Source organism: Amia ocellicauda, chromosome 4, assembly GCF_036373705.1.
Source record: "Amia ocellicauda isolate fAmiCal2 chromosome 4, fAmiCal2.hap1, whole genome shotgun sequence".
In the NCBI taxonomy this organism is placed as follows: domain Eukaryota; kingdom Metazoa; phylum Chordata; class Actinopteri; order Amiiformes; family Amiidae; genus Amia; species Amia ocellicauda.
In genome coordinates this window covers 22541876-22569867 of record NC_089853.1, presented here as the reverse complement: position 1 = coordinate 22569867, position 27992 = coordinate 22541876, and the positions used below count along the sequence as shown (strand labels likewise).

At 40.6% G+C, this 27992-nt stretch overlaps 1 protein-coding gene across 3 annotated transcripts; it reads left to right on the top strand.

Moving 5' to 3' along the window:
• The first annotated feature begins 22 nt into the window (after positions 1-22).
• On the top strand, positions 23-20767 carry secisbp2l (SECIS binding protein 2-like). Of its 3 annotated transcripts, none has more exons than XM_066701407.1 (18): positions 23-260; positions 7954-8141; positions 9220-9529; positions 9820-9949; positions 10964-11187; positions 11594-11618; positions 11737-11846; positions 12332-12481; positions 12700-12789; positions 13099-13266; positions 13421-13562; positions 14216-14385; positions 14870-15002; positions 15270-15432; positions 16236-16456; positions 16921-17075; positions 17268-17487; positions 17683-20767. In XM_066701407.1, exons 1-18 carry the CDS (start codon positions 240-242, stop codon positions 18315-18317), a joined length of 3255 nt encoding a protein of 1084 aa, XP_066557504.1. In that variant the 5' UTR covers positions 23-239; the 3' UTR covers positions 18318-20767. The 3 variants fall into 3 exon arrangements, with proteins under 3 accessions (XP_066557504.1, XP_066557503.1, XP_066557502.1); XM_066701406.1 differs by having other exon boundaries at positions 9199-9529; positions 9823-9949; XM_066701405.1 differs by having other exon boundaries at positions 9199-9529.
• Positions 20768-27992: the final 7225 nt, after the last annotated feature.

The following is a 27992-nucleotide window of genomic DNA, read 5'->3' as shown; positions in this document are numbered from 1 at the left end:
CCCAGATGACTCTCCTCCCCTTTTCTCTGTCTCTCTTCTCTGTGGAAACCTAGTTTTACGGTGCAGGAACTGAGTGCTGTTTGACAGTGTGGCACAACTGTAAGGACAAGGCGATCGGAACTGGGTGTGTTTTTACCCACAGAGATTGGGATTGACCATGAAGAAAATCAACACAGCATCCTGACATTCATTGCGGACACGGAGTGGATCTGTCACGGCACCGCCAGCGCTAAGCAGCCATGGACCCTGGCGACAATAAGGTAAACAGGATTAACCTGGGACTGGGTTTGACTATGGCGGGTCTAGGCCCGGATTGGACATTGTGCAGGCTCTTTATTAGAGACAACAACGTCAAAACATTGAATTGACATGCTTTCTGTGGGAGGAGGCCGTACGTAGTTTTGTCTGAATTGTGACATTGTTCCTGGAGAAAATAATATCTTATCGCTACAGTGTAGGTTAGCGTCATTGGTTTCTGTTTGTAAATATTAGTATCTGCTATTATATCTTAACATTTGGACCGTTTTAACACTGGGGGCTTCTCTTGTTAGACGATGGATGTGAAATATTAACAATCTTTATGAAGGCAGGCCATTTTTTATATTATTATTATTATTATTATTATTATTATTATTTTACATATTTATACTGTAGTGAATTTAACTAAATAATATACTATTATACTAGTAATATGGCACAAACATCAATATATTTACGACTTAATGTAATTAACAAGTTGCTTGTTCTAGAAAAAACATCTAGGTGAAGATATTTCACACACACAATATCATCAGTATCATCATCATCATCAGCCTTTATCGATCCACTGCTGGATGAAGGCCTCCCCAAGATATTCCACTTATTTCGATGTAATATTATTTATATAATTGTGTATGTGTATGTATATCAATGCACTTTTTTTTTTTTGTTTTTTTTTTGTTTAGTCTGTGTATAGTTATTTTCCAGCATTTCTAGTTGTGATTTTGATTGTAGTTATCAATTCAGTGTGAAAGACGTAAGGAAATGTGAAGAACAGACTGCAGTCCACAGAATGTGTAGTGCATAGGAATGTGTAGCTTGTAGCCAGGGCAGAAAAACTTGATTGCCTGTTTGATCTGATGTAAAATCCAGTAGACACAGGGCAATTCACTTAACTACAATCATCATTAACTTGTCAAATACATATTCAAAATATCTAATACAGAGCAGCAGGCTTTCCACTTGTAACCTATACATTGGGTGTACAAACCTTAACATGTCCAAGAGTTATGGTCCACATATTTTGTGAGGATGATGCATTGTTGCAAACATGTTGAGTGCTCTTCATATTTCTCCTCTTTAATTTCTTCGAACCAGGTAGAATGAGATCAGGCACATAGCACTGGAAAGCCATTTGTGTTGTATATTTAGATATACAAATGACACAATAACAAAACAATGTGTAACAAGTGTGAGACGTCCTGTACCACAAGTTAGTAAGAAAACAGGGAAGAGATACAACAATACTGGAAAGAACGACTTTTCCACTTTTTATGTGAAGTGGTCTATATTGGTAATTACTAATCAACACCTTTTTTGTGTGCCAGACTGCAGTAGAATTCAAGGAGAATGACGGTATAGGTGTAAATGCCCTTTACCTGCTTTGCTGAAGGTTTTTCTTAGAATGAGTCTTGCAGTGTATTATTGTTTAAGCTGTCATTACAGAAAGGTTATATTTTAACAAAAAAGTCATTTTGTACTCTTGATGGAATTAATGCTTTTAATGTTTCTACTTCATTAAATGTAAGGCCGTTCTAGCAAAATGTACAACTGCAAAAAGAAGAATGAAAATAATGTTGTAAACTGTTACAATAATAGTTTGCTTTAGTGCTGTATGCCCTAGAACTAGAGTGCTGTCACTTTACAATCACTTCAGTTAATTTGCTAAATTGTCAGATTTCTTAAATCTAACACAGTCCATTGGAGTTTTAAAATCACTAGGTATTTTATTTCATTTGTTCTAGAATTAATGTTTGTTTGATTAAAACTTATTCTTTAAAAAAGGAGGAAGGAAATCAAGGATAGGAAACAGATACAAGAGAATAGTTCTGTTCTCCCTTACCTTACAGAGTGGTTGTTTGAGTTCTTTGTATGTTTTGGGCTTACCAGGGTGATCATGAAAAAATGGGTAGTGACTGAGTCTTGTACTGGATGCCAGTGTAGCCTTCTAGCCTTCACTGCAGTCAGGGCCTAAGGTTGTCTATCGCTTGTGACATGCATAGTAAGTAAGTCACAGCACAGTGTTGATTGTTCTCCTAATGTAAAGCACATGTCTCTCTCCGCATCTACTGTACAAGAAAAACAAACCCTCTTTTTCTCCCGAGAATATTGAAATAAAGAGATCAAGTGCCCAGCCCGTTCTTATTAGTGTCAGCAGCACTAGGCTCTCTGCATCTGCTGGTGACCTCAGTACCAAACTTTCTGAAGACAATCGTTCCTTTTCACTCAGCCTCTTGCATTCTTTCCTTTTTTTTCCTTCTCTCCGTTTTAACATAAGCAAGAACAATCGGAGGTCTGAATGGGAACTGGACAAATAGGAAAATCATAGGAACAGTGCACAAGGGACTCTCTAAGGCAGCATGCAGTCAATTTCTAAATTATTATTTTTAATGGCGAGGGTGTGGGGAAAATTATTGCAGCTTGAAAGGCATTGGCCTTCTTAAGCATTCATGTATTTATTTTAAATTGAAACATCAAGTAAATGATGAGGTCCAGCTGAGTTCACTTTATTCCAAACATCCCGCCTCATGCTTATCTAAACAACAACAGGAGGTCATTTAATGTTTTTCTCACAATATTATAAGGTATTTAACTGTAACGAAAGGTTCTGACTGACAGGATTAGTGTTATCAGTTGTTCGTAGCTTATCGATTCAGTGGGGAAATAACACCAAGCTGTTTCTTTTAAGAAATACCACCAGCTGTATGTGTGAGCAAATAGTTTCAGACTCCCACCACTCCTTCTATTACACAATGTTTATAGGGTGAAGGGTCTCGATATAGCTTTTGGCTCCTGCTTATTGTTTTCCAATTTTTGCATTGTGGTTCACTACTAAGTAAGCATCCTAGGTGTACCACACATCGCCACACATCTGAGGTAGCCTTGAAGTGGCTTTTGAAGTCTGAGCTATACAGTTACCACACCAATTGTTCAATTGTTCTTCACTGTAAAATAAATAAAGGATTCCAAAGCTGCCTCTCAACAGAAAGTGCTACCCACAGACACCAGCAGGGAATGACAATGGCTGTCTGTGTGTGTATTGATCTGGACAAACCCATTCTACTGCATTCTTCTTGAGCTTTAAAAAAAAAAAAAGTTTTTAATCATCACAAAGACACTTTATTCTCAGACCACGTTATCTCGTTTGAGCAATATGTGATTTAAGTACATGCTGACACAGATCAATAGATAGATTGATGAAGAATATACAAAAGAGTTTTAAGATTACATGACACGACTTCACCAACACGCGTAGTTTTCCTCTTGAAAGAAAAACTTGATGGCTTAGGCCCAGACCTTGGATCTGTGTGTTGATGCATATTGAAAACTCTAAACCGAATGACAGACAGTGGTTTGAAGAGCCGTTCTGAGCTGGATGTGTTTAAAGCACGCCAGGCCTCCTCTGTCCTGTCTCCCTCTGTCCGCCAGCCTGTCTCTATGAAAACCCTGCACTTGGCTGGCGAATGATTCACACATCACTGGTTTCATTTTGGCCGTCATTGTACTGGTTGTCAATTCCAGCTTGTGCGTTATCTTTGACAGTGTTTCAGTATTCCGCCGGCCCATTTGCAAGCACACATTGTGTTTGTACTTTTGGATCTGGGGCTTGCCAGCCTTTTGTAGCTCTTCCATGGCACTCGCTGCTTTTTTATTCCGTGATGAAGTTGCTGGCATAAGTAGCATTCCCATGACATCAGCATTTTGAAGTTGTACTTTTGCACTGATGCGGTGGTGGGGGGATTACAACAGTCTCTGAATTTATTAGAAATTGACTTTAGATTTTCTTACATAACCTCACCATTTGTAGCTAATTTTTTGTGTTTTATTTTAATACATTATTTTGTTTTCTAGTTGCCTCGTGTGCTGTGTCTTTGGCTAAGCCTCTATGAAAAATCTGACTTTCCATAAATCTACGAGAATTGTGTCAATGAGATGATGTCATATTCATAATTGGAAAAGGAATCCTTATTTTGCCTATTGTAAATCCTACTCACAGTAAATATAGCCTGCAGTCATCTTATGTAGATACTCATGTTAACAACCTAGGGAACAATGGTGTTCTGCATTTAGTAACAGCCGGTCTGTCTCTTCTTTGCATTAAAGTTACAGGACTTGGGTGTGTCATCTTCATGCAAACATGCATCAAGCAGACTTCCTTATCTGACTGCGTGTCAGTTTTACAGGGACTGCATGGGTAAATCTGAGTTATATCCACTTAAAAGGAGATTCCCTTTGAAAGTGGTCATTGGTACAGTTTTGACATGAAAGATTATCAGGCCTCTTCTGTCTTGGTTTGTGGAAGTGACTGTGGCCCACTAGGCCATTTGGAGATGCTGTCTGTCTGCAACATCAGTCAGAACTGGAAGGTGACTTTTTCAGTATCATTTTGTGGAGTGTAATAATTATTCTCCTTGAGTTTGCTGCACACATATGATGTCATATATGGGGGTAGTAGCATGGTTCCTTACTCTTCTGTAGAATTTGAAGTTGTATGATAAGAATTATTCACATTAATGTACACTCACTAGCATAACATTTTCTCATAATGACTTGTTTCTTATCTTGTTTTATTTTATAAATTGGATGATGGGGTGCAGGGGGCATTCTTGTGAAACAATTGTAGAACAGAAGTCGATGCTCCTGACATTGTTTGAATCATCCCTTGAATAGGCAGACTCTTGATCTGTTTATACATTTAAGTAAATGATTACTGTTTACATTATTGTTACTCATGTTAATATTAACTTTTGCCATACATACAGTTCATGTGAGAAAGAAAGGAAAGTTCTAGGAATACATAAGTTTGGGCAGAGCCCACGTATAATCACTTGAAAATAAAACTGCAAGGGATTGAACTGACTGGAACGCCTTCTCTTCTAGAACACACCCAGAGCAGTAATGCGTCCACTGTATTTTTCCATGTTGCACAGCACATGCCTTGACAGACACAGGCATGAGAATGACCACAGATATAAATCCCTGCCAGGGCCTGATTTTTTCCAATAGCCACACTGGCAGGGCTCACACCGTGTCCAGGGCTACTAACTGGAATAACAGGCAGGAATGAATGGAGGGATTTCCTGCCGTTTTATGGTGTATGTAACTTGAGTTATCACTGAGGATATGTGTGAAAGCTTTTTGGCAACCCAAGCAATGTTTTTATTCTGTACTTTAAAATGGTCAGCATGCGTTTTATTATTGTTCTTTGTTTGTTATGATTTAAACCACTTGAAATCTGAGCCTTAGAGACATTGGTATATTTGATAGTATTCTGGATCTTCACATTGATCTTTTCCCCCAAATTACTTGAATATAGTTGCTTAATTCTGCAATTGAAATGGAATCCTACAGTAAATAGTACAAAAATAATGTAATATAATAAATTTCACGTAAAATATCCAAAGGTGAAAAATGTTGAGGTGAGTGTGAATTTTATTATCAGTTGTTTAACTTAATTTATAAATGCATCAGGTACTGTGGGAGGCACTGTGTGTATTATAAATAGAGAACCGTATCAGTAGTTTTATAACAGAAATGAATTGACAGGAAGATTGTAGTTATAGTAACAACAAAGGAAGGGCCTCAGATACACTCTTCAATAACACAGCATTGTTGTTGTTTTTTTGCAGTTGTTTAATTTCTCTCAAAGCACAATGCAGTGATTGTGAAGTATTTATCTAAAACCTGCTATTCACATGAATGCAGGCATGATGGAAAAAGTAAAATAAATAATTATATATATACACACACACACACACACACACACATTTCCAGTTAATTACTATTGATTCATTCTTTAGCTTAGCCTTCTGAACCATTATTCTGAGTTCATGACATAGCCTGTTACATTTCTACAGCTTCTTTCTCTTGCCTGGATATCTTACCTCCAGTACAGCACGTACAGTACACTCCACAGTGTTTTCATTGTGAAACCAACCATGTCTCGGGCAGCTCCAATCTGATTTCAGACCTATAGGTGAATGTTACATTTCTGATGCAGCATAGAACGGATTGGCCTACATTGTGAAATGGTTAAGGTATAAAGAGAGGTGGAATATGAAGAGTTAATTGAGTTGGCTGATTATGCAATATTGAAAAGACTATGTTGACCATTCATTATTTTAGATCTATATACATTATTTTGTACACATAATAACCTGCCTCTTGTATAAATCACTGGGGTCTGTTACACACCTTTTTACATCATGTCCACGCTGTGTGTTTCAGATCTCATTAAAACTGCAAGGTCAACAATACCTGCGCATAACCTTGAAAAACATGCTTGTTTGTCTACCTCTTGAAAATATCTCACACGTATCTCAAAGAGATGACGGCATTTTAGAACTATTGTTTGTAATAGTCGGTTCTGATCAGAGGTTTGTATTTTTTTCTGCCCTTAATGCAGAGTTTCCATTCTCAGTATAGAATGCTTCAGAAATGATTTTTCTTTTTGGCTGTGTTTAGATTAGTGAAAAAACAAGAACCGCATGTTTTAAACCTGGTGTGATGGTGAATGTCTTCTGGGTATGGTTTTCTGTAGTGTTTCCTACCCACTTAACAAATGTTCCTGTGGCACTCCAGCCCCTTCTCACTGCTCTCCCCATTATTATAGATGTTAAAACAAAACAAAACGTTTTCAGTGAGAAACCTGAGCTTGTCCTGACGTACAGATTTGTGTAACTCTGTCAGGAATTCTTTATTACCTTATTTATTACGTGGGTACTTTCCGTAGCCCTAAATTTAAATAAATTGTTGTCTGGGTGATAAGACAAGTCTTAATGAGTGGCAGGTAACCTACTGTTAAGAAATACAATGCACCATCACAATTCAGAATAAATATTCAGATAATTATCAACATGTTAATTAATTAGTTGCCATATCTCTCTTAGCTGATGATTTGGATGTTTAAAATCCACAATAAAGCTTTGCAATAACATTTTAATTTAGCAAACAAATTAGGGTTATATTTTTGTCCAGGCTAGGCTTAGAGGTAGAGTCCCTAATAAATGTAGGCTTTTGCTAAGGTTAGGGATACTATTCTACTGATGTAATTAAATCAGTGTAGATTTGTTTTGGCCTAGCTTAAAACTCTGTTGTTGGCTATAGGCCTAAAATGGGTTAGGTAACCTGTTGATGTATTTATTGATGTAAATACTGTAATGTAATATTTGCACTGTCTGCTAATAAATCAATCAATCAATCAATCAATCAATCAATCAATCAATAAAACTGTTATTTATAAGGCTATATAATGATTATATAATGAAGATAGTGAAGATGGGGATTCTGATTATTATTTGGGTGTTACATTGTTTAATTTGTATTCACATGAGAAGAGAGGATTTTGGTGTTTAAATTACTGATATAATACATTGAGGCACACCTACTTAATATTTTGAGGTGTTTCATTCTGTCAGTAACTTCTGTAAATTAAATAAATGTGAAAAATATTCAGATGTATTTATCAATTATATATATATATATATATATATATATAATATTTTTTTTTTCCTAATTTCTCATGTGTGACTTTTCAAATTCTGTGGCAAACCTGTTCATGTCTGAATGCACACCAAGGTCCAGAAGCTGGACTGGATGTGCGATTTCTTTTCTTTTGTCGAAACCGTTATATACAACAGTGGGTGCTCGCAGTGTCAGTGTGTTTCTGAGACCCTGTCCTTCAATCTGTGTCAGGACGTGAAGCTGTCGGCTGAAGTGGAGCCCTTCATACCGCAGAAGAAAGGCCAGGACACGGCGCTGGTCACAATGGGCCTGCCTGGCGATGGAGGAGGGGGTGGAAGTGCCAGTGGAGTGGAGCCCACACCAATCCCCAGCTATCTCATCACCTGCTATCCATTCGTACAGGAAAACCAGCCCAACAGGTAGGCTGCACTCAGTCTCTGCTGGTGTCCAGAGGGGGGGGGGGGGTATGCAGATCACAGTTAGACTGCTACTGTATTATATATATATATATATTTGTACATGCAGGACGTTTAAAAAAAATCTGTTTTGCATAAGAAATTCTAAAGACCAATAGTAATTTAGATGGAATTGCCTTCCCTTTGAACATTTGAAAAAGGCAAACTGAATTGTTTCCAAAAATAACTTGCTAGTAGAAGTGAACCAACCGACCAAACACCACTGCTTAGTCTACAGTTCAGTTCTGTGTCATCATTATAGCCAGCCAAGATTCAGTATCTTAAGAGTAAATTAGCAGATTTAACCTAGGAATGTGTTTAACAGTGTCCACAGTAAAACAGTGTAAGAATACAGAAGTGAGAACCACAGCTCAGTTTCAGGTGGCGTTGAGAGTTTCATTTCATTCAAAATGAGCTGCGATATCCTGAACACTTCCTCTGGTGTATTTCCTTCCTTCCTGTCTTTGCCTCCCCAATTTGAACAGCTCAGGAAACACAAGCTATAGAATGAGTTACCTGAGGAAATTTGATGTGTAATCAAGTTATTTGTTCTTATACATAAAGGGAGTTTACTTTCTTTAACTGTTTTACATGGATTTCTTGGATTCTCTTCAGTGTTTCTGCAGTGCTGTTTCAGGGATCAAAAACAGTGATATGATATTTATAAAAATAAAATATCACACTCTTATTTCCAGGGAAGAGTTACAAGCTTTAGTAGAGGCGGAATTACTTTTTGGTCAATCCAGTTTAATGCTTTTGTCACACTGTAAAGGGGTTTCGAAAGAAAGGCCCGATACTACTTAAGGATTGGGTCTTATCTCCTGCAATCTGCTTTATTTTCTAAGAAGCTTAGAAGGGACTGAAGTAGTTTTTTTTTTTCTTCCCCCTCTCTCTTCTCCGTGACCTATTTTGTACAGCTTCCATGCAACTAGTGTAATGTTAGCAGTTCTACATCGCTATATTTATATGTGTCAGATTATCTTCACTCTGAGATGACAGCCTGCCCTGACTTCTCTCACAGGCAACTCCCCTTGTACAACAGTGACATCCGATGGCAGCAGCCCAACCCCAGCCCCGGAGGTCCGTACCTGGCGTACCCCATCCTTTCCTCGCCTCAGCCCCCTGTATCCAACGACTACACTTACTACCAGATAATGCCCGCTCCATGCACTCCTATGATGGGCTTTTACCAGCCCTTCCCAGCACCCTACGGGGCCCCAGTGCCGGCGGCGGGGATGGTGAATGCAATCTCGACGGAGTGTGGGGACCGCTCCGGCCCCCCCGCTCAAGCCTTCTCCGCTGCCAACCAGAGAGGGAGAGGAGGAATCATCAGGGCCGCCGTGCTGCCCAAGGTGAGTTGACTCCTGTCCTGCACCAGGAGCATCACTCTGTCCTGTCCAGTAGCAGCCAAGAGGTGACAATAGGCCCCCTGCTACTGGAGGCAGCTTAAGTGTATTGAGACTTGTATTGAGAGCTTTTTTTGCGGTGCCCTCTGACACAGTGCAGCCCCGAACAGCAGACTGTGTCAAGGGCACTGTTACACTGTGTCAAGGGCATTTACACAGCCAGCGATGGCAGGTTTTGTGTGACTGTGCTCTAAAACAGAGCACTCTTAACTATTTAAGTGTTTTTGTCCCCACAGCAGCTCCCACAGCCCCTCAGAAGTAAGAGACCCCCGATGAGGAGTGTCGCAGTTCAAAAGGAGATCAGTGCCTCTGGTCCAGACGGCAGATCAAAGACGGTGCTCTTGGTGGACGCCTCTCAGCAGACTGGTACTGACATTCAAGCCCTTTCACACAGAATGACTAATGCTGCTCTGGCCTGATTATAACAAAAAACCTTTAAGCCTTGCAAGGGACTGATTTTTATTTTATCCTTTTATGCCCCCCCCCACTGCATACTTCACTTAAGTCACAGGGCAGACAACATGCACAAACAGCACAGGAATCGGTGTAATTTATCTCCTTTTTTGTGTTTTAATCTTTGCATTTGATTTTGAGTACATGCCAGTTTAGTTTCTCTGTTTGCATACATTTTATTTCCCTTTATTTATTTGTTTTTTGAATAGGTGATTGAGTTTCACTCTCAGATTGCCAGGGACTTAATTATTTTAAGACTTAATGCCCTAAAGAAGGCTTAGTGGCCAATTGCAGTGCTGTTACATAAGTGTAAAGACTAAGGTTCTACTAAATCTATTTATAGTCACACTTAGTGCTGTTTACACTGTTAATTCTGGATCTACACATTTCTAAACATGAAAAATTAGTTTCTGAAAAATTGAGATTTTGTTATAGAACATTAAAGTTGGTAAATAAAGAAATCCCACCAAATCAATAATGTGTCCACCTTGTAAGATTTTGTTATTTTCAGTTTTTTAAGGAGCAGATAAATATTAACCGAGGAATACATCATATTCTGTATTATATGAATGGTATGTACTAATCAGTCAATGAAACCATAATTTAATTTATATTAGTTTGATTTTAGTTTTTTTTTTTGCATCAACTTAACTGTCATAGATTGCATTCTATTTAAAGGATATTTGAATTTAGTTGTACTAAATATAGTAAATATAGTGCTTAGTTTTACAAACAAGCTATAGTAGTCCTTGCGATAGACAAGTTTCTCCCTTAAAGAATTTACCTCAGTATTGTTGAAACCTTGTCGCTGAGTTATCTGGGGAATGTTGCAGTGCCAGTGCTGACGTACATGTGCGCTGCACATATGTCAGTGGGGTGGGAACCTGGGTGGCATGTCACAAGATGTGCGTTTGCCTGCTCTTGCAGATTTCCCTGGAGAAATTGCCAATAAGTCCCTGTCAGAGAGAGCCAGCCCCCTGCTGTGGAAGACTAAAGGCCGACGTAGGAGAGCATCTCACCCGACGGCCGAGTCGTCCAGCGAGCACGGCGCCAGCGAGGCGGACATCGACAGCGACAGCGGATACTGCAGCCCAAAACACAACCAGGCCACTGGACCCACCTCGCGCACAGCAGACCCCACCAGCACTGTGGTATGCAGGCCACCTACCCACTCCTCCACACACACACACACTGAAATGACAAGCATGGCACAGTGACACACTTCTGTGCAGTGCATCTGAATTACTTCATTTTGTCTGGAGGTACACTAGTTTATCCCATTTGTTTTATTTCCTTCCGAGTCTTTTCCCTTCTCTTAGTTCCTTTACAGACGAGAGTGGGAAAGATCTGTTTTGCATCACCTGGGTTTAATATGTCCATTGATTTTTTTTACTGTCACCTCAGGAGGCTGGCAGTGTGGTGTTTGTGTTGCAGGCTTGTTGCCCATCTGGGCTGTGCCGCACAGGAGATGTCTGTAATTGTACCTGTGATTAAAAATGCACTTGTTGAAGTTCTTTGCTCTTTAATACTCACTGTCTCTGATTTTACTTTCTTTAGGGTGGTGAATCTGGAGTAACGACGGGTAAAGTTTATTTTTATTACTTATATATTTTTTATCAATCACAATACAATTCTCTCTGTTCCTAATTCATTTAATATCCATCTCTATTTTTTCCTCTCTATTATTTTTTTCCCCACAGCTGTTAGCTGGGTAAATGTTGCCTCCCAGGTCACTCAGAAAACCTGGATAGACAGAAATTCGCTGTATTTTAGAACTGGAAAAGCACCCGAACAAAGAAACTATACACAGGTACTGTATAAAAAACAAAACATTAAAGCTTTGATGGCTTTTATAACTGGAAGTGTCTTTATTTATGTTTCCATAACTTCAAACGCTCTCTTGTATAGTCTGTAGCACAGCTAAATAAACTGTAGGTTTCCTTACTCATCCAGTTGCGCCAGCCCAAATGTTTAAGTAGCAGTTTCTTTTAGTTATCCTGTTGCTTTTGTGTGCTTAACCGGAGTGACTCACTATTTAGCATTTCCTCACCAGCATTAAAACTCCCTCATGGGGATCTAAACATATTTTGGCTCTTCTGAATTGTGACAGCTGGGTCTTTATCATGCCTGTTTAGTCTAAATCCTACTCAGCCTGCCCCCACCTTCCATAGTGGTGTGACTTTCTACCTGACATTTTACTAAGGGGGGAACATGGTAGTTAAGTTCTCTCCAGGGTTTCTGTGGTATGATTTCTAGAATGGACTGTAGTAGTCTTGACCCTTTCACCTCTTAAAGCTTGACTTCCAGTCTGGGTACCGAAGCCATGGACGGAGCCCCTCATCGGAGAGAGGCCCAGTCCTGCAGAAGAGGCCGCCAGACGGAAAGCTACAGCCGGCCGGCCAGATCACTGGAGTGGACCACAGCACCGAGCCCCTGTACTTTGAGGTATAAACCATTTCCTTTCACTGTACATCTCAAAACAGTTGAAGGTTTAATTGCTTCCCATTCTCCATCTAAGGTGTTTGACTATGTAATTCAAAAACTTTGAAGTGAAAAGTTGACCTTCTTTAAAGGTGAAAATGTGGTTTACATAGTTTTTTATAATTATTATTATTATTATTATCGATCTTTTGAGACATTGATGTGTTTTAATTCTTCCCCAGGATGAAGATGAGTTTCCTGAATTGGTGCCTGGAGGAGTTGCTGTCCGGAATAAGCCTGAACAAATACAACCCAAGCTGCCCAAAAACCTTGTGAGCACATTACAGTATATTACATGATGCCTTGTGTGCTGTTGTTAAAACAGTGCTGTGCAGATCCCTAGTACTCCAGGCTGACTAGCACAGCAAGTGTGGGGAAAAAAGTATAGTCCATTCGATGTCTTGTAATTACAGACTTCTATATTATTACATTTCTACTATGGGCTGTAATGCATTTCTTTGGGTTGAATCCAGGGAATTGCATGTCCTGTTTTTCAAATTACCGAGTTCAGTTTAAAGGCAGTTAAAGACTGACCATCTCTTCTCCTTTTTAAATTTTATTCATATGATATCTTCCTGTAGCTGGAGAACTTGCCTGAGAACTCTCCCATCAACATCGTGCAGACTCCCATCCCCATCACCACCTCGGTCCCCAAGCGGGCCAAGAGTCAGCGGAAGAAAGCCTTGGCTGCAGCCCTGGCCACGGCACAGGAGTACTCCGAGATCAGCATGGAGCAGAAGAAACTGCAGGTGGGTCTTACGTCTTACGATTGATTGCAACACAGTGTACCTCAACAAAAAATAAATTGACGGTAGAAAATGCTCTGTGGAAACTTGTGTGCTCGGGTGAATGTGCTGCGGCTGCACCAGGGGTTTACCCAGGGTGTTGCTCTGTTGTGTGCAGGAGGCCCTGACCAAGGCAGCGGGGAAGAAGAGCAAGACTCCTGTGCAGCTGGATCTGGGGGACATGCTGGCGGCCCTGGAGAGACAGCAGCAGGCCATGAAGGCACGCCAGCTCACCAACACCAAGCCCCTCTCCTACACTGGTAATGCGCCTGCCGCGGCACCGACACTCTGACAGGAGGCGTGGGTTATCTGTGAGAGCGGCCAGGTGCTGTAAGCTGTTGGGCCTGGCCAAATTGGGTGTGAGACATGAGACCCCCAGTAGTATTTTACCTTCCCTCACCAAGATGGTGGTCATTGATGATGATCACTGGAGTAGCCATTAAGGTAGAGGAGTCCTTGCTTTTTTCTTGCAATCAGGGGGATGCAGCCTCTGTAAATAAGACCCGCACCCTGTCACAGACTTCAGCACCTTGCATGTGTCCTGTCTGCTGTTGGTACGCAAACTTTCTTGAATTTGACTAGCTTAGCTTAGTCTTCCTCGCTGTTCTTTTTCTGCTTCCATGCCTTCCTCTTTTCCTGTCTCTTGTTTTAAGGAAGAAGGGCTCCACTGTGATGTATCTTGCCCTTTCTTTATAGAAAACATATCCGATGTACAGGATTTACCCACACATTTTATTTTAATGAAACTATTTTTAGAGTCTTAATGAAAATAACAATTGAATCAGTATTTGGACAGGATACGACTAACAAAGAGTTTAAATTAGTACGTGAGTAAATGAGTACTATGTTGTACAACAGTATGTGAGCTGTGTTGTATTGGGATTTTACACTCGGCTCTGTGTTTCTGTGCTAGTTGGCACCACAGCCCCCTTCCACGCCAAGGACTCGGGCAACAAGGTGTCTGTTCTGAAGAGTCAGTCCTACGCTGGGCCTCACAACATCCTGGACTCCACCGCCCCGCGTCTGAAGCGAGGGAAGGAGAGGGAAATCCCTAAGGTTAAACGACCAACCGCACTCAAAAAGGTGAGTAACAGACAGGAAGTGCTCGAAATACACTACTGGCCTGCTTATAGCACTTTCATGTTCAAAGGAACTGAAACTTTCCCTGTGATTGTGATGACAGAATGAGCAATTCAGGCGATGCTAGGTTAAGTTCATGTTCAAGTTTGAGCCAGTAAGGTCAGTGTGTACCCCTTGGCCTGAACATGTTCTCATCTGTATTCCAGCAGAGAACCAATGACCATATCAGAATTCAGTCATAACTGGTATGCTGTCCATTCAAAACCATGCCTGTCGTGACCAGATTGAAACTGGAGATTGATATTAGATCCTTATTAGATGCTGCGGGAGCAATTAACATGCAGCAGATGCCTGTGAATTTCGGCAGAATTTCTTTATTGTATTTGTTATTGCAGTCTGATTCTTACCCCATGTACACAAACCAGATGAAGGGTCCTTTTTTATTTTTGGATTTAGTTTTTTAAGCAAAACATTTTATGATTTTCAGATCATCCTGAAGGAAAGAGAGGTAAAGAAAGGCAAGTACTCTCTTGATCATAGTTTAATGGGACCAGAGGAGCAGGGAGACGGAGAGCTGCGTTTCACAGATGACCAGACCCGGGAGGAGGCATCTCAGGAGGGTGAGTGTGATCTCTGGCTTTCTTTTTGGTCACATTTTATTTATTTATTCAGAACTGTGGGGGCTGAAGCCTATTTGAAGAACATGCTTTAGTCAAATGATGGTACGACCTAGAACAATAATAATGAAAACTTAATGTTTCTTATTTTTAAACATATTTAAACTTTTTACTTACCAGTTCCATATAGGCAGCCTATCTTGTACAACTTGCTGCTCTAGAAGACAAACTGCCACTTCAAGCTGCTAATGCTTACTCTGTCTTTTGCAGAAAATGGTCTGAGTGTGCCTAGTGATACCTCGCTGTCCCCGGCCAGTCAGAACTCCCCGTACAGCATCACGCCCGTGTCCCAGGGCTCCCCCGCCAGCTCTGGCATCGGCAGCCCCATGGCAGCCTCTGCCATCACCAAAATCCACAGCAGGAGGTTCAGAGAGTGAGTTGCCTTTCAGAGGGAGCTGCTCCCGCAAGCTTGTAGACCCTCAATAGCTATACATAATGGGATTACTTCATTTTACTACCCTAAATGGGGGGAGAGAAAACGAATGCAGGTCATGCTAACGATTGGTGTGACTGGTAAGATGTATATCAGTTGCCAGTGAGTAAAAATGGTGGTGTCTGTGACTGGTTTGTGATTCTGCCGAACAGCACAAAGCAGACGACACTTGACTACCACAGGAGGGTTAATAGTTCTGTGAAGGGAGGAGAAACCCCCCACAAAAAAAAACAGATGAGTCGTTCAAATTCTTTGCCCACCCAGATAACATATTGGTAGGAAAAAATATATATTCAAATTACTGAGAAGCCCTCTGTAAATGCTAATTGGCTCCTTTAAAGGAGGACTATACAATAAAGGATTGTACAGTGTATGGTACAAGAGCCCAGCACATTTCTGTTCTCAATACATTGTATGCTGCTCTTTACAAACAGCCTTTTGTTATCAGAAAAGTCAACTGCTGTAAGCACTTTGTTCCAGCCTACCCAAATCTTACAGACCAGGCATTTTAACAACCTTGGGCCTCCCAGAACTCCCCCTCCCCATCTTTAGTTATTTTTAATCTGGAAGGAATCTTTTTACTTAAATAAAATACAAACCGTACATATTAATACTGTGAGATGTGAGCGATCTCATTAAACTAGATCATACTAATTAATGATGTGTTAGATCATTGAAAGAAATGCCCTTGATCGGTCTGACCAATGTTTGAACCTCTTGACCCCTGGCTCTGGCATCACCAGGTACTGCAACCAGGTCCTGAGCAAGGAGATTGACGAGAGCGTGACGATGCTGCTGCAGGAGCTGGTGCGCTTCCAGGAACGCGTGTACCAGAAGGACCCCGCCAAGGCCAAGGCAAAGAGGAGGCTGGTGATGGGCCTGCGGGAGGTCACCAAGCACATGAAGATGCAGAAGATCAAGTGTGTCATCATCTCCCCCAACTGTGAGAAAATCCAGTCCAAAGGTAAGATCAGAACGGCCTAACTTGTGTGTCAGGGACGGACATGGTTTTGTTTGTTGGTTGTTTTTTTCACTGTGTGTGTCTTTTGACTCGGTTGAATGATCACTTAGTTCAGATCACTCTCTTCAATGTGTTTCAGATTGCCGTTTAATTTATTCTTCAAGCCTTGATAACAGTTCTAAATTGAATGTAACTTCCAGCATTTAATCATTAGTTTCCAGCAGAGGGCAGCAGATGTATGAATGTAGTTTTGTGGTTTTGTTGATGCTGCTGCATCCTATGAAAAGTTTGCCTTTGCAGTCCTTTGATCTATTGCCTTTGCCATTATTTGACACTGGCTACCAAGTATTACCAGTCGATGAGAATAACAGATAGAGGATTAGTGCAGCAAAATAAATTAAGTTAATTAACAAATGCTGCTGTCATGCAGACATGTGATGAAAGTGCGTCGTGGTTTCTTTGGTCAGGGGGTCTGGATGAAGCCCTGTACAATGTCATCGCCATGGCTCGGGAGCAGGAGATCCCCTTCGTGTTCGCTCTGGGCCGGAAAGCACTGGGTCGCTGCGTCAACAAACTGGTGCCCGTCAGTGTCGTGGGCATCTTCAACTTCTCTGGCGCCGAGGTAGGGAAGGTTGTCAGCCCAGACTATTTCCTTTTTCACACAAAATTAAACCAGATCAAGCCAATTGAGGTGTTGACCCATTCGATGAAGACTTGGAAGCGAAGGGCGTATTGTATATGAAGTCTTAAATGAGCCTGAGATGAAAAAGACTATATGTCCGGTTGCTGACTGTCTATTTGCTGCTTCAAACAGGGCTTGTTCAATCGACTGGTTTCACTGACGGAGGAAGCAAGGAAGGCCTACAAAGATATGGTGTCGGCACTGGAGCAGGAGCAAGCTGAGGAGGCTCTGAAGAACGTCAAGAAGGTCCCTCATCACATGGGCCATTCTCGAAACCCTTCCGCAGCCAGTGCCATCTCCTTCTGCAGCGTCATCTCCGAGCCCATCTCTGAAGTCAACGAGAAGGAATACGGTAAGAGGCTACAGTCTGGCCGGCCACTGCCTTCCTTTCAGCATTTAAAGATCATTTAAGGTGCTACTAAGCCTGCTTCCTGTTTGTTTTTTAAAATGTGTGAATTCTCACAGTTTATACACAATAAAATAAAATAAAAAAACTGATAGAATACATGAAAACGTGATCCTTCATTCTTTTGTACCTTAAAACCAGAAACAAACTGGAGAAACATGGTGGAGTCGTCTGATGGTCTGGAGGCCCTGGAGAGCGAGAGAGAGCCTGGCACCAGGGCAGCTGTAAGTGCGAGTGCAGACAGCGGGCCGGCTGAGAAAGACCGCGAGCCCCCCCCATCGCCTGTGCCTGTCACCCCCCCCTTGGCCCCAGCTCCTGCTGCCGCCCCGCAGCCTGGGAAGCCGGGGCCAGGCGCGTCGGAGAGAGAGGAGGGGAAGCCGGATGATGTGCTGGAGTGGGCGTCCCAGCAGAGCACAGAGACTGGCTCCCTGGATGGCAGCTGTCGGGACCTGCTCAACTCCTCTATCACCAGCACCACTAGCACTCTGGTGCCTGGCATGCTGGAGGAGGGGGAGGAGGATGAGGAGGAAGAGGAGGAGGAAGACTACACCCCAGAGCCCATCTCGGTGGAGGTGCCACTGACCAGCCGCATTGAGTCCTGGGTCACAGAGGCGCAAAAGACGCTGGAGAACCTGCAGCTTGGCAAGAACCAGGACAGCACAGAGGAGGACGAAGGTGGGCCCAGTGAGGAGTACGAGCTAGATGCCCCAGAGCAGACGGAGCCGGCCCCGCAGCACACCGAGCAACCGCTGGAGCCCAAGAGCATCCCCTGTTGACAGCCTCCCCTCACTGCAAAGCCAGCCGCTCCAACACGGGCAGCACAATTCTGTACTGTGACTTCAGTTTTACATCCGTTATCTCAGGAAACCTGCAAATACAAAGAAATAAACAAACGGACAAGCAAACAAAAGAGAAAATGGAGGGCATGCTGGGAACTTAAATTTTGAGATGTTTCACCGTGATTTTTAATACTCTCTAAATGTGTCAGTATTCCTTTCTCCACTCCAGGGAACTCCTCTCCCCACAGTTCCCGACCTTTCCGCTTGACTTACTGACGTTTTCAAGGGATGAAGAGCTCTAAACCAGAAATCTGCAGTGATGTTATTCTGCTCACAAAAACAACTGCTACATAAAGCTCAACATGACCGTTTTTAAAGTTCAGATCAGCACTCGTATCTGGACATCATAAGGGAAAACAAACAAATATTATTCTTAAGGGTTAAGCTGAATTTGTTCCCCATTCATAGCATTGTTTGTTTTACTTTGGTTTGTCACCTTTACATGGATATTGTTTTTTAACTGTTAAATCTGCATAAATGGGAAATAAATGTATGGTACTGAGCTCCTTTTAGAAAACAAGCCTTTTCCTTCTATAAAAAAATAATCTGCAATTAATGTAACCAAATTGGAATACAAATATGCCAGTGCAGGAGGCAGAGATGTTTGCAAGGCCATTTAGAGTGACCTTCTGATGAGGAAATTTATTGTCCTAAACTGTCCTGTCAGAGGCCCTCTGTCTTTTTTAATGGTCTACAGATTAAAGTATGCAGAGATTGTAACTGTTATACATACATACATACATACATACATACATGTATGCACGTATGTTTACAGTATGCTAAACAGGATATATAGGCACTGAGGGATTTGTGTCAGGAATGTAGTAAAAAAAAAATAAACATGATTAAGATGAGGGTTGTAGTCTAATGTCAGGAGGGAGTAGTTATGCATTTCCCACAATAATTTACATTTATACTTACAATTATTTTTCATAGGCTTGGTATTTTCCTGGATTGTTCAATATTATATTAACAGTGGGAACATCACTCAGTTTTCGTCAAAACTTTACAGATTTCACTTACATCTGTATCTCCTGGTTTATGAAACCTTCAAAAGTTGTAAATCTGGTTCCAGCAAGCGATTTACTTCAGAGCTGCTGATGGCAGTTCTAGAAGTGGAAAAACAAACAAACAATAAAACTCTTTAGATCTTATTTGATATGTTGTAAAGTTCTTATTGCACTCAAATCTCTATTTTCAGAATCCAAAATAAAAATAATACACAAGTTAAGATAAGCCTGAACCTTTGAACAAAATCTTCATGTACATAAAATGTGTAGGAGAATCTAATGTCCCATAACCTGTAATTTATTTGTCTTATTTTGATGACTGTTTAAAAAGGTAAATGCATCGTGTGTGATTTTTACAGTTGCTTATTCATCTGTAACATTTATTTTAGCTTTTTATTTTCTCTAGATATTGATACAAGGTTTGATGCCGGGGGTAGACGGTTGGCTAAACATGCCAAGTCCTTTCTGATGTTTCGTTTACATCTTGTTTAAAACACTGCAAGATGAAATTGTCAAACTGTCTGGTGTACATCATTTGAACTTGTTCAGTTGAGCCCCTGAGCTGGCCACAGTTATCTGTCTCAAATCGATGGGTGATGCCTTGAACATTGAACAAACACTTTTTTTTTTTTGTATCAGCATTTTAAGTTCACCTTCACAAGGACCCACTTCTACTGTCCATCTTCGTGCCCAGTTTAATTGTTTGTTCAGATGCTCTGCCTGTAATTATTATTGTCAATCCACATCATAAAGCTAGCCTGAGTCTGACTTTTTGAACAAGAAAGGTGAACGTGACTGCTCTAGATGCAGTGAGCGTTTGAAATTAAGTCAAATTAATGATGATAATAATTGTAATTATAATAAAACAAAATTTAAAAAATGCAAATATAAAATTTAATATGCTTTTTGTAGTTTGGATCATGTAAGCTTCTGTATGAAAATACATTTTGAGTGGTGGATATGTTTTTCTTTATGCAGTTATAAATGCACGTTCTCTCTCTCTATCTTATTAGATTGTTCTTTTTATTCCCCCCTCAAGTTCACTCCTGTCAGCCAGCATAATATGTCAGTTTACAGTTCTCTTGCAGTTTTGAATGGATCACAAAAGGACAGTTGATTTGTTTGTCACCTCTGGTCGGTTGGCGAATGATTGTTCAAAGCCTCTTGAAAAAAACGAATGTTGTAAATGTGTTTATTCTAAATGAAGATCTTCTCTTGTTGGATGAATGGTACTGTACTTGTTCCCATACTATATACGTAAACTTTTCATTATTTTGTTACAGTGTATGTAATGAGTAATAATAGCAACTGTCTTTTGCACTATGTAAATACTAGTAAACCTCTTCCTGTAACTAATAAAATGTGAAAATTGTTGTATGAAGTATCTTTTTATGACATATGGCTTGTCTTTGTATTCCTATTTAAGGATGGTTCTTTAAACCTGTACAGCACTGGCAACCCCTAGATGCTTCTCTTACATAATTGTTATTCAATTTGACATTCTTAACTGATAATTAATATTATTAAAATGTTGCAGTAAATTGTCTGCTATAGACCATGTGTGTGCCTCTCTATTTCTGGTAGTGTGTGGGGTTAACTGCTCAGATATATGAATGAACATCTAATAATACTTAAATTTGATACTGAAGTGGAGTTTAGAAGTACTACAAACATTAGATTACAAATTTAATTTATTTGCTATGAAGGAAAACCCTAGATTTAAGCATGTTCAGTATATTGTCCAGTTAACTTGAATTTTGGTCAAATGGTACTAATAAACATTAGTTATGAAAAGTTTTTTTTTTCTTCTTTTAAGTCTGAATGCTGATTTATTTGCTCATATATGCACAAGTTATGATGTATTTTGTTCTTTCATCATTAATGTTTCGGTGTGGTCAAAGTACAGCATGTTTGATTCATGGTTTAAATATTTTCACTGTATTAAACACCAACATTCTCAGATTTCAAAGACTGAAATATTAACAATGTATCAGTATTAGTCTTCTAGGCTCTGTGACAGTATTGAGTTACTACTGAGGTAAGAAGATGCTAAATTTAGTTAATGTGTTTTTTAATAACCTTTTTAAAAGAGTAACTTTGCAAATAACCATACCTTGAGAAGCAAATTATGCCATTAGACATATTCCATTGATTTGAGCATTTGAACAATTTCCCAGTCTGACATAGCAACTCTGGGCTAATTTGGTGAAATCCGGATACTCCATAAATTAACCGAGAAAGGCTTTCTAGGCAGTGACGTCAGGGGAACTGAACGCCGATGGTCACCCTGAGACCGATCAGGTTGCACTGCTGAAAGGAAAGGTTCTGCATTGTCAGCTTGCCCAGAGTGGCTTTGATGAAGCAGTCCTTTCAGGTAGAGCAAATTAACATATGAAAATCTAATCACGCCAAGGTTATGTTAGGCCTTCATGCAAAGTTCATCTTCTGGCCATATAGACAAAATTATGTATAACTAGTTTAACCATTCTTATTAGACTCCTTTAAAAAACATCCAAGCTATCTCTTCAGTTCTCTACAGAAGGACTTTCACAGTGTGATGCAGAAACATTCGTCACAAAGTACCTTCACCTCCTCAGGTGATGTGTCACAGCGTTGCTCACCCTTCCAGTAAGGAATGAAATGAGATCTCAGGCAGTCAGTTCCTGTTTGTTAGACTCAAGACAGTTTTCAAAGTTTATGAGCAAAGTCCAGATTTTTATACTGAGAGCAGTTTTACCTTTGTGCCTATATTGTGCACATATTTTTCTGTGAAATTATATATAATTATAATTATATATATATATATATATATATATATATATATATATATATATATATATATATATGTATGTTTGTATACTTATTTTCACAAAAATGAGATTATCTGAAAATTACTAAATTCCTTGTGAGTGTAGGATTTGTTTTCCTTTTTCCTTTATGTCTGGATATCGATCCTTCATCAGGCTCTGTACTGATATTCCAGTCAGTGGCCTGCCATCTCCAGGGAGTATTGAATGGCCTCACTTCCAAACACTTCTGTAGTTAGTTGGCCTTAAATGGTCTGTCTCTGTAAGACTATTTCACTGGGTAGCATATATAGATGGGTGACAAATTAAAGGGAAAACCTGAATAAATTAGTGGAGGAACATAACAAATGCAAACAGGTGTACTGCATGATACAATTAATCATGCTCTGAGCAGGCCCAGTTGAACTCGATTTTGGATCAAGATGGCAAGAGGAAATAATCTTAAGTGAGTTTGAAAGAGGGGTCATTATTGGGGTACAAATGGCATGAGCTTCAGTCACAAAGACTGCTCAACTGGCTAGTGTTTCAATAGGAACAGTGACTAAAGTTACATCTGCATTTAGATCTATGGGAAAGACTTCAGTAAATAGGGTTGGAAATTGTGGTCCAAAGCGCATATTCGATGACCGTGATGCTTGTGCATTACTGCGATATGTAAGGAAAAACAGAAGAGCAACTCTATCCCAGGTGACCGAGAATGTCAATGCAGGACATGATCAGACTGTCGAGAACTACACAGAGAGGGATATTGTAGTAGGGTTGGGCCGAACGTGTTAGACAGCGCTCTCCACCACCGTCACCAAAACACCAAATGAGGGAATATCTATATACACCGATCAGCCATAACATTATGACCACTGACAGGTGAAGTGAATAACACTGATAATCTCGTTATCATGGCACCTGTCAGTGGGTGGGATATATTAGGCAGCAAGTGAACATTTTGTCCTCAAAGTTGATGTGTTAGAAGCAGGAAAAATGGGCAAGCGTAAGGATCTGAGCAACTTTGACAAGGGCCAAATTGTGATGGCTAGATGACTGGGTCAGAGCATCTCCAAAACTGCAGCTCTTGTGGGATGTTCCCGGTCTGCAGTTGTCAGTACCTATCAAAAGTGGTCCAAGGAAGGAAAAGCGGTGAACTGGCGACAGGGTCATGGGCGGCCAAGGCTCACTGATGCACGTGGGGAGCGAAGGCTGGCCTGTGTGGTCCGATCCAACAGACGAGTTACTGTAGCTCAAATTGTTGAAAAAGTGAATGGTGGTTCTGATAGAAAGGTGTCAGAACACACAGTGCATCGCAGTTTGTTGCGTATGGGGCTGCGTAGCCGCAGACCAGTCAGTGTGCCCATGCTGACCCCTGTCCACTGCCGAAAGCACCTACAATGGGCACGTGAGCATCAGAACTGGACCACGGAGCAATGGAAGAAGGTGGCCTGGTCTGATGAATCACAAGTTCAAGGTGTTGACTTGGCCTCCAAATTCCCCAGATTTCAATCCAATCGAGCATTTGTGGGATGTGCTGGACAAACAAGTCCAATCCATGGAGGCCCCACCTCGCAACTTACAGGACTTAAAGGATCTGCTGCTAATGTCTTGGTGCCAGATACCACAGCACACCTTCAGAGGTCTAGTGGAGTCCATGCCTCAATGGGTCTGGGCTGTTTTGGCGGCAAAAGGGGGACCTACACAATATTAGTCAGGTGGTCATAATGTTATGGCTGATTGGTGTATATACACTGTATACAGTTAGGTGTTTTCAAAATTTCAAAATTTGATTAACATTGTATAAAATCCAGGAGACTGGGTTGGTGTCTCCAAAGACTCCAAAATACATGTGTTGATGAGTAACTCTTGCCCACCATGGAGGAAACCTTGGTCGTACAGGGCTGCGTTGTCCTTCTGTTTTTTGTTCTGCTTGAGTTCTCAATGAAACAAACCATTCATTTGCTAAACTGAGAACCAACTGAGACCCAGGTTGCTCCTGCACAAGTACCTGCAAGTGGCTGCCAAAGTTAATTTGACAGAGATTGCACCTTCCATGTATCCCTACACACCTGGCCACATTACAATTCTTATTATTGGAAATGTTTTCCCTTTTCTCTTCAGTCATTTTTTTCTGACTGTCATCTTAGCGTCGTCCTTAAAACGACACTTAGCCTAAGTGACACTCAGCACAGCAGGAGATAAATCACTCAGGGGATCAATGCACTCGCACAAGGAGAGGCAATTTGCAACTTAAAATTGCAGATCGCACAGTCGGTATATTAATCTCCTGTCGATACCAAGGAAAGAAAACAGCACGTTAACCTCGGCCTGGGCACCAGGGCTGCAATCACATTCACATCACTGCTCACCGTCCTGCACCGTGGCAGCTACATGCAGGCGGCCAGTCCCAATTGCTAAATGTATTGGTAAATGTTACTTTGTTGATGTTTGTTATTTTGTTCCCTATCATTTTGACATTCACGATATGTAGTATATGTATATGAATATTTATGTTTAATGTAATTATTCAACTAAGAATAAGAAAGTGATCTAACAAAAGCACACACATAAATAGGTGCAGTTCCTTCTGTTATTACTAGAGGGCGCTGGAGTTATTGTCACACTAAGGCCAAGGTTCACAAATATACTTTTTTTTTTCTCTCACTTAAAATATACGGTGCACATTTTTATTTAATGTAGTCCCCAGGTGTGATAGAAGAACTTATTGCAAAGGGATATTTAATTGCATTGCACACTGCTTTGAGAAACTCTTGACTTGAAGTACTAATGATGTGCGTCAGCGCTCAGGTGAGGCTTGTTTTACCAATAATAGTTAATTTGGCGAAATACAAGGATGTTACCCTATATGCTGCTCATACTATTACATTACTTCAAAAGATAGAAATTGAACATCTCTCTCATGGGTCTGTATGACTGTGTACAGTTACTAGATATGGAGTTACATTAGACAGTCTCTTACAGAAACTGGACGAATTTCACCTGTTGAAGTGCAACTTAAGACGTATTTATGAATGTGTATACAATGGTAACTATATTATGTATTGTATGTTTTGTAAACAAGGACAAGTGTTCAGAAACCATCACTAAAACCACTAAATGACACCTCTTTTTCACCTCTTTTACCTGCCAGTGTGGGCTGTCTCTGAGCTTTTGTCAGAGGAACATTCTCTCCTCTTTGGAAAGAGACACAATGGCAGTTTTCATAAAACTCACTTTGATGTTGTCTACTTTTGTTGGCTGCAGAGATTGCAGGTGTTTCTTCAGAACTGAGGGCAATCGATCTTTTGGAAGAGGGACTGTTGGACCAGGCGCATTTTCCACTTTCCAGTTCTCTCAAGTCTTTCTCCAAAGTGTTGTTCATCATGACAAAGCAGGAAACTCTCAGAGGAAGGAGCAGATTTGTGGAGTGTGGAGGCCAAAAGCCACAGTGTATATTATTATTCTGGCAGAACTTCTGTTGTGAAAGGTGATTTGAAAAGTAACCTCCAGTAATGCACTTCTCTTCCTTCTTTCCATTGAGGTGACACAGGGGAAATCAGTCCTCACATGCGGTTGCATCCAACCAGCCTGTTTCTGTTGTCTTATAAAGACATTAATACGGACCTCCTACGCACCAGGGTTCACGTACGTACATTGCTTTGTAGGAGCATACACCGGGGCATTTCCAGTGGCAGTCCCTGACATCACAGTTGAGTTGGGTGATTTTGATTGGTCCACAGCTCTTTTGACCCTCTTACACCCTTTCCTACAGATGACCTTTTCATCTGCAGCCTCACCAGTTGCGTTGATATCAATTGTAGTTTTGCACGTTCTCTGGGGATACGCCTCCCACTTATCTCAGTGTGTTTTTTAGCAAGTGCTCCACAATAGCTTTTTACTCAACACCTGGCAAGTGGTTCTGAAAGGGGCATTGCACTCTCCCCTGATGGTCACGGTGTCCCAGTAAAATCAGTTGACCAGCCAACAGCCCTGTATGACGCAGACCTCAGGTTCATTAAAAAGGGACGGTTCGTAGTATTTTCCTTTGGTCTTTATTTTTGAAACACTGTAGTGTAGCATGAGCGCATTTTAGTTCGTAAAATGTTAAAATAGTAATTGTAATATTGCGTTTTAACACAACAACAGTGCTTGCCACGCGTCTTCCGTTCTGTCAGATCCAAAGGGTCAGATCCAAAATCTACTTTGCCGGGTCTGAGTTGCTTTCCTCAGGGGCATGGGGGATGGGACAGTTGGTCTTCCGTATGCTCTGCCCCGGAGGCCTTTAAACCACCCTTCTCAATTAGCTTGAATTCTGGAAACATAGAGACCCATAGATGGGGCACACTACAAAGTTCAGGGCAATCTGAGATGGTGTGGCACTTGCTTAAGCTGACAATTTCAACAGTGTGCTGTGTTGTGTAACTAACTAGCCTGGTGTCTCAAATAGCCCATACTTTGAGACACAGCCTCTAAGTGTCTGTTTCGGGTTAATCCTGTAGCTGACCATTTATCTTTTGTACCCCCAATAGACATAAAGACTGAATCTAAATAACTACACTATCTAGTTAAGAAAGCATTCCAAGTGGTAGAAATGGTTCCTTGGCCAAACTTCTCCTTTTTGAATGGGTGGTTTGACAACTATATCACCAACTGCACCATCAAATATTCAACTATCCTGCTGTATGCTCATCTCAGTAAAGTTGTAGCACTGTAAACACACGGTCAACTTAAACACGAGACTACATTGTGTTTAGTTACCCTGATGTCTCAAATATCCCTGGGTCAGGAGCTATGAGATACATGTATTTGATTATTCATGACAATAAAGGCTGCTGACACAATTCAAAGACTCAAAAGACTCAGCATGAAGTTCATAAAGCACATTTGGAAGCATACTAAATTGTTTGCTTTAACATCTGAGCATGTCTGACAAGCGATTAGTGAAAGGAACCTGAATCTGGATCCGTTCTCTTAAACACCTTTCAAAAATGTTTTTTAAACAAGAGATGAGTCGATCAATGTTCACACTTTTGAAAGGACATAAACTGTGTCCTAAGTCCGTTCAGCTCTACACAAAACCCTCTAAATGTCCCTGCCTAATGAAAAACGATCATAGGATGTGTAAATGCATGGCTGAGCCAAACACTAAGTACAGCATTGCTGGTTGCATGCTGAGTCTGTGTGAAACAAGCCTAGCAGATACCTCATTATGTAAGGATGTGTGATTACATTAAGATGACTGTATCTGCCAGTGTGTTGTTTTAATCAAATTTGGAACCGTCCACCCATGGGCCATGATTCATAAAGCCAACTGCAAAGAATAACAAATTGTAGGTTTAATCTGATATATTATTGTTTTCATTATAAAATGCAATGAAGCAATGGGATATCATTCAAAAGGGTACTAACAACAGAGGCACATAGATCTCTATGTTCAAAAGTTCTTTGTATTATTATTATTATTATTATTATTATTATTATTATTATTATTATTATTATTATTAAAGTTGTATTCATATGTACTGAAGGGGTTATGACGTCTAGTGGTGTTCATGCAAATTTCACTCTGAACAGTTTTCTGTTGTAATGTTGGTGTTTTGAATATCCAGTTCCGTCCAGAGGAAACATTTGCATGCACAGTGCAGAAAATTAGTATTTTGTGTTGGAAAAACTAAGCGCTGAATTTAACAGACAGTGCTCCAGCTTCTCTGAGAAATGAGGATAAAATGTCTTGGAATGTTCTGTGTGTTCCGTATCAGACGTATTGAAAATGCGTGATCATGTAATTGCATAACTTAATCAATCCACAA

Bases quoted from the DNA above. Each gene is read 5' to 3' on its own strand.
- secisbp2l (XM_066701405.1), top strand. From the start codon at position 240: ATGGACCCTGGCGACAATAAG. The intron at 261-7,953 runs GTAAACAGGATT...AATCTGTGTCAG, and splicing joins TGGACCCTGGCGACAATAAG to GACGTGAAGCTGTCGGCTGA. The intron at 8,142-9,198 runs GTAGGCTGCACT...CTTCTCTCACAG, and splicing joins CAGGAAAACCAGCCCAACAG to GCAACTCCCCTTGTACAACA.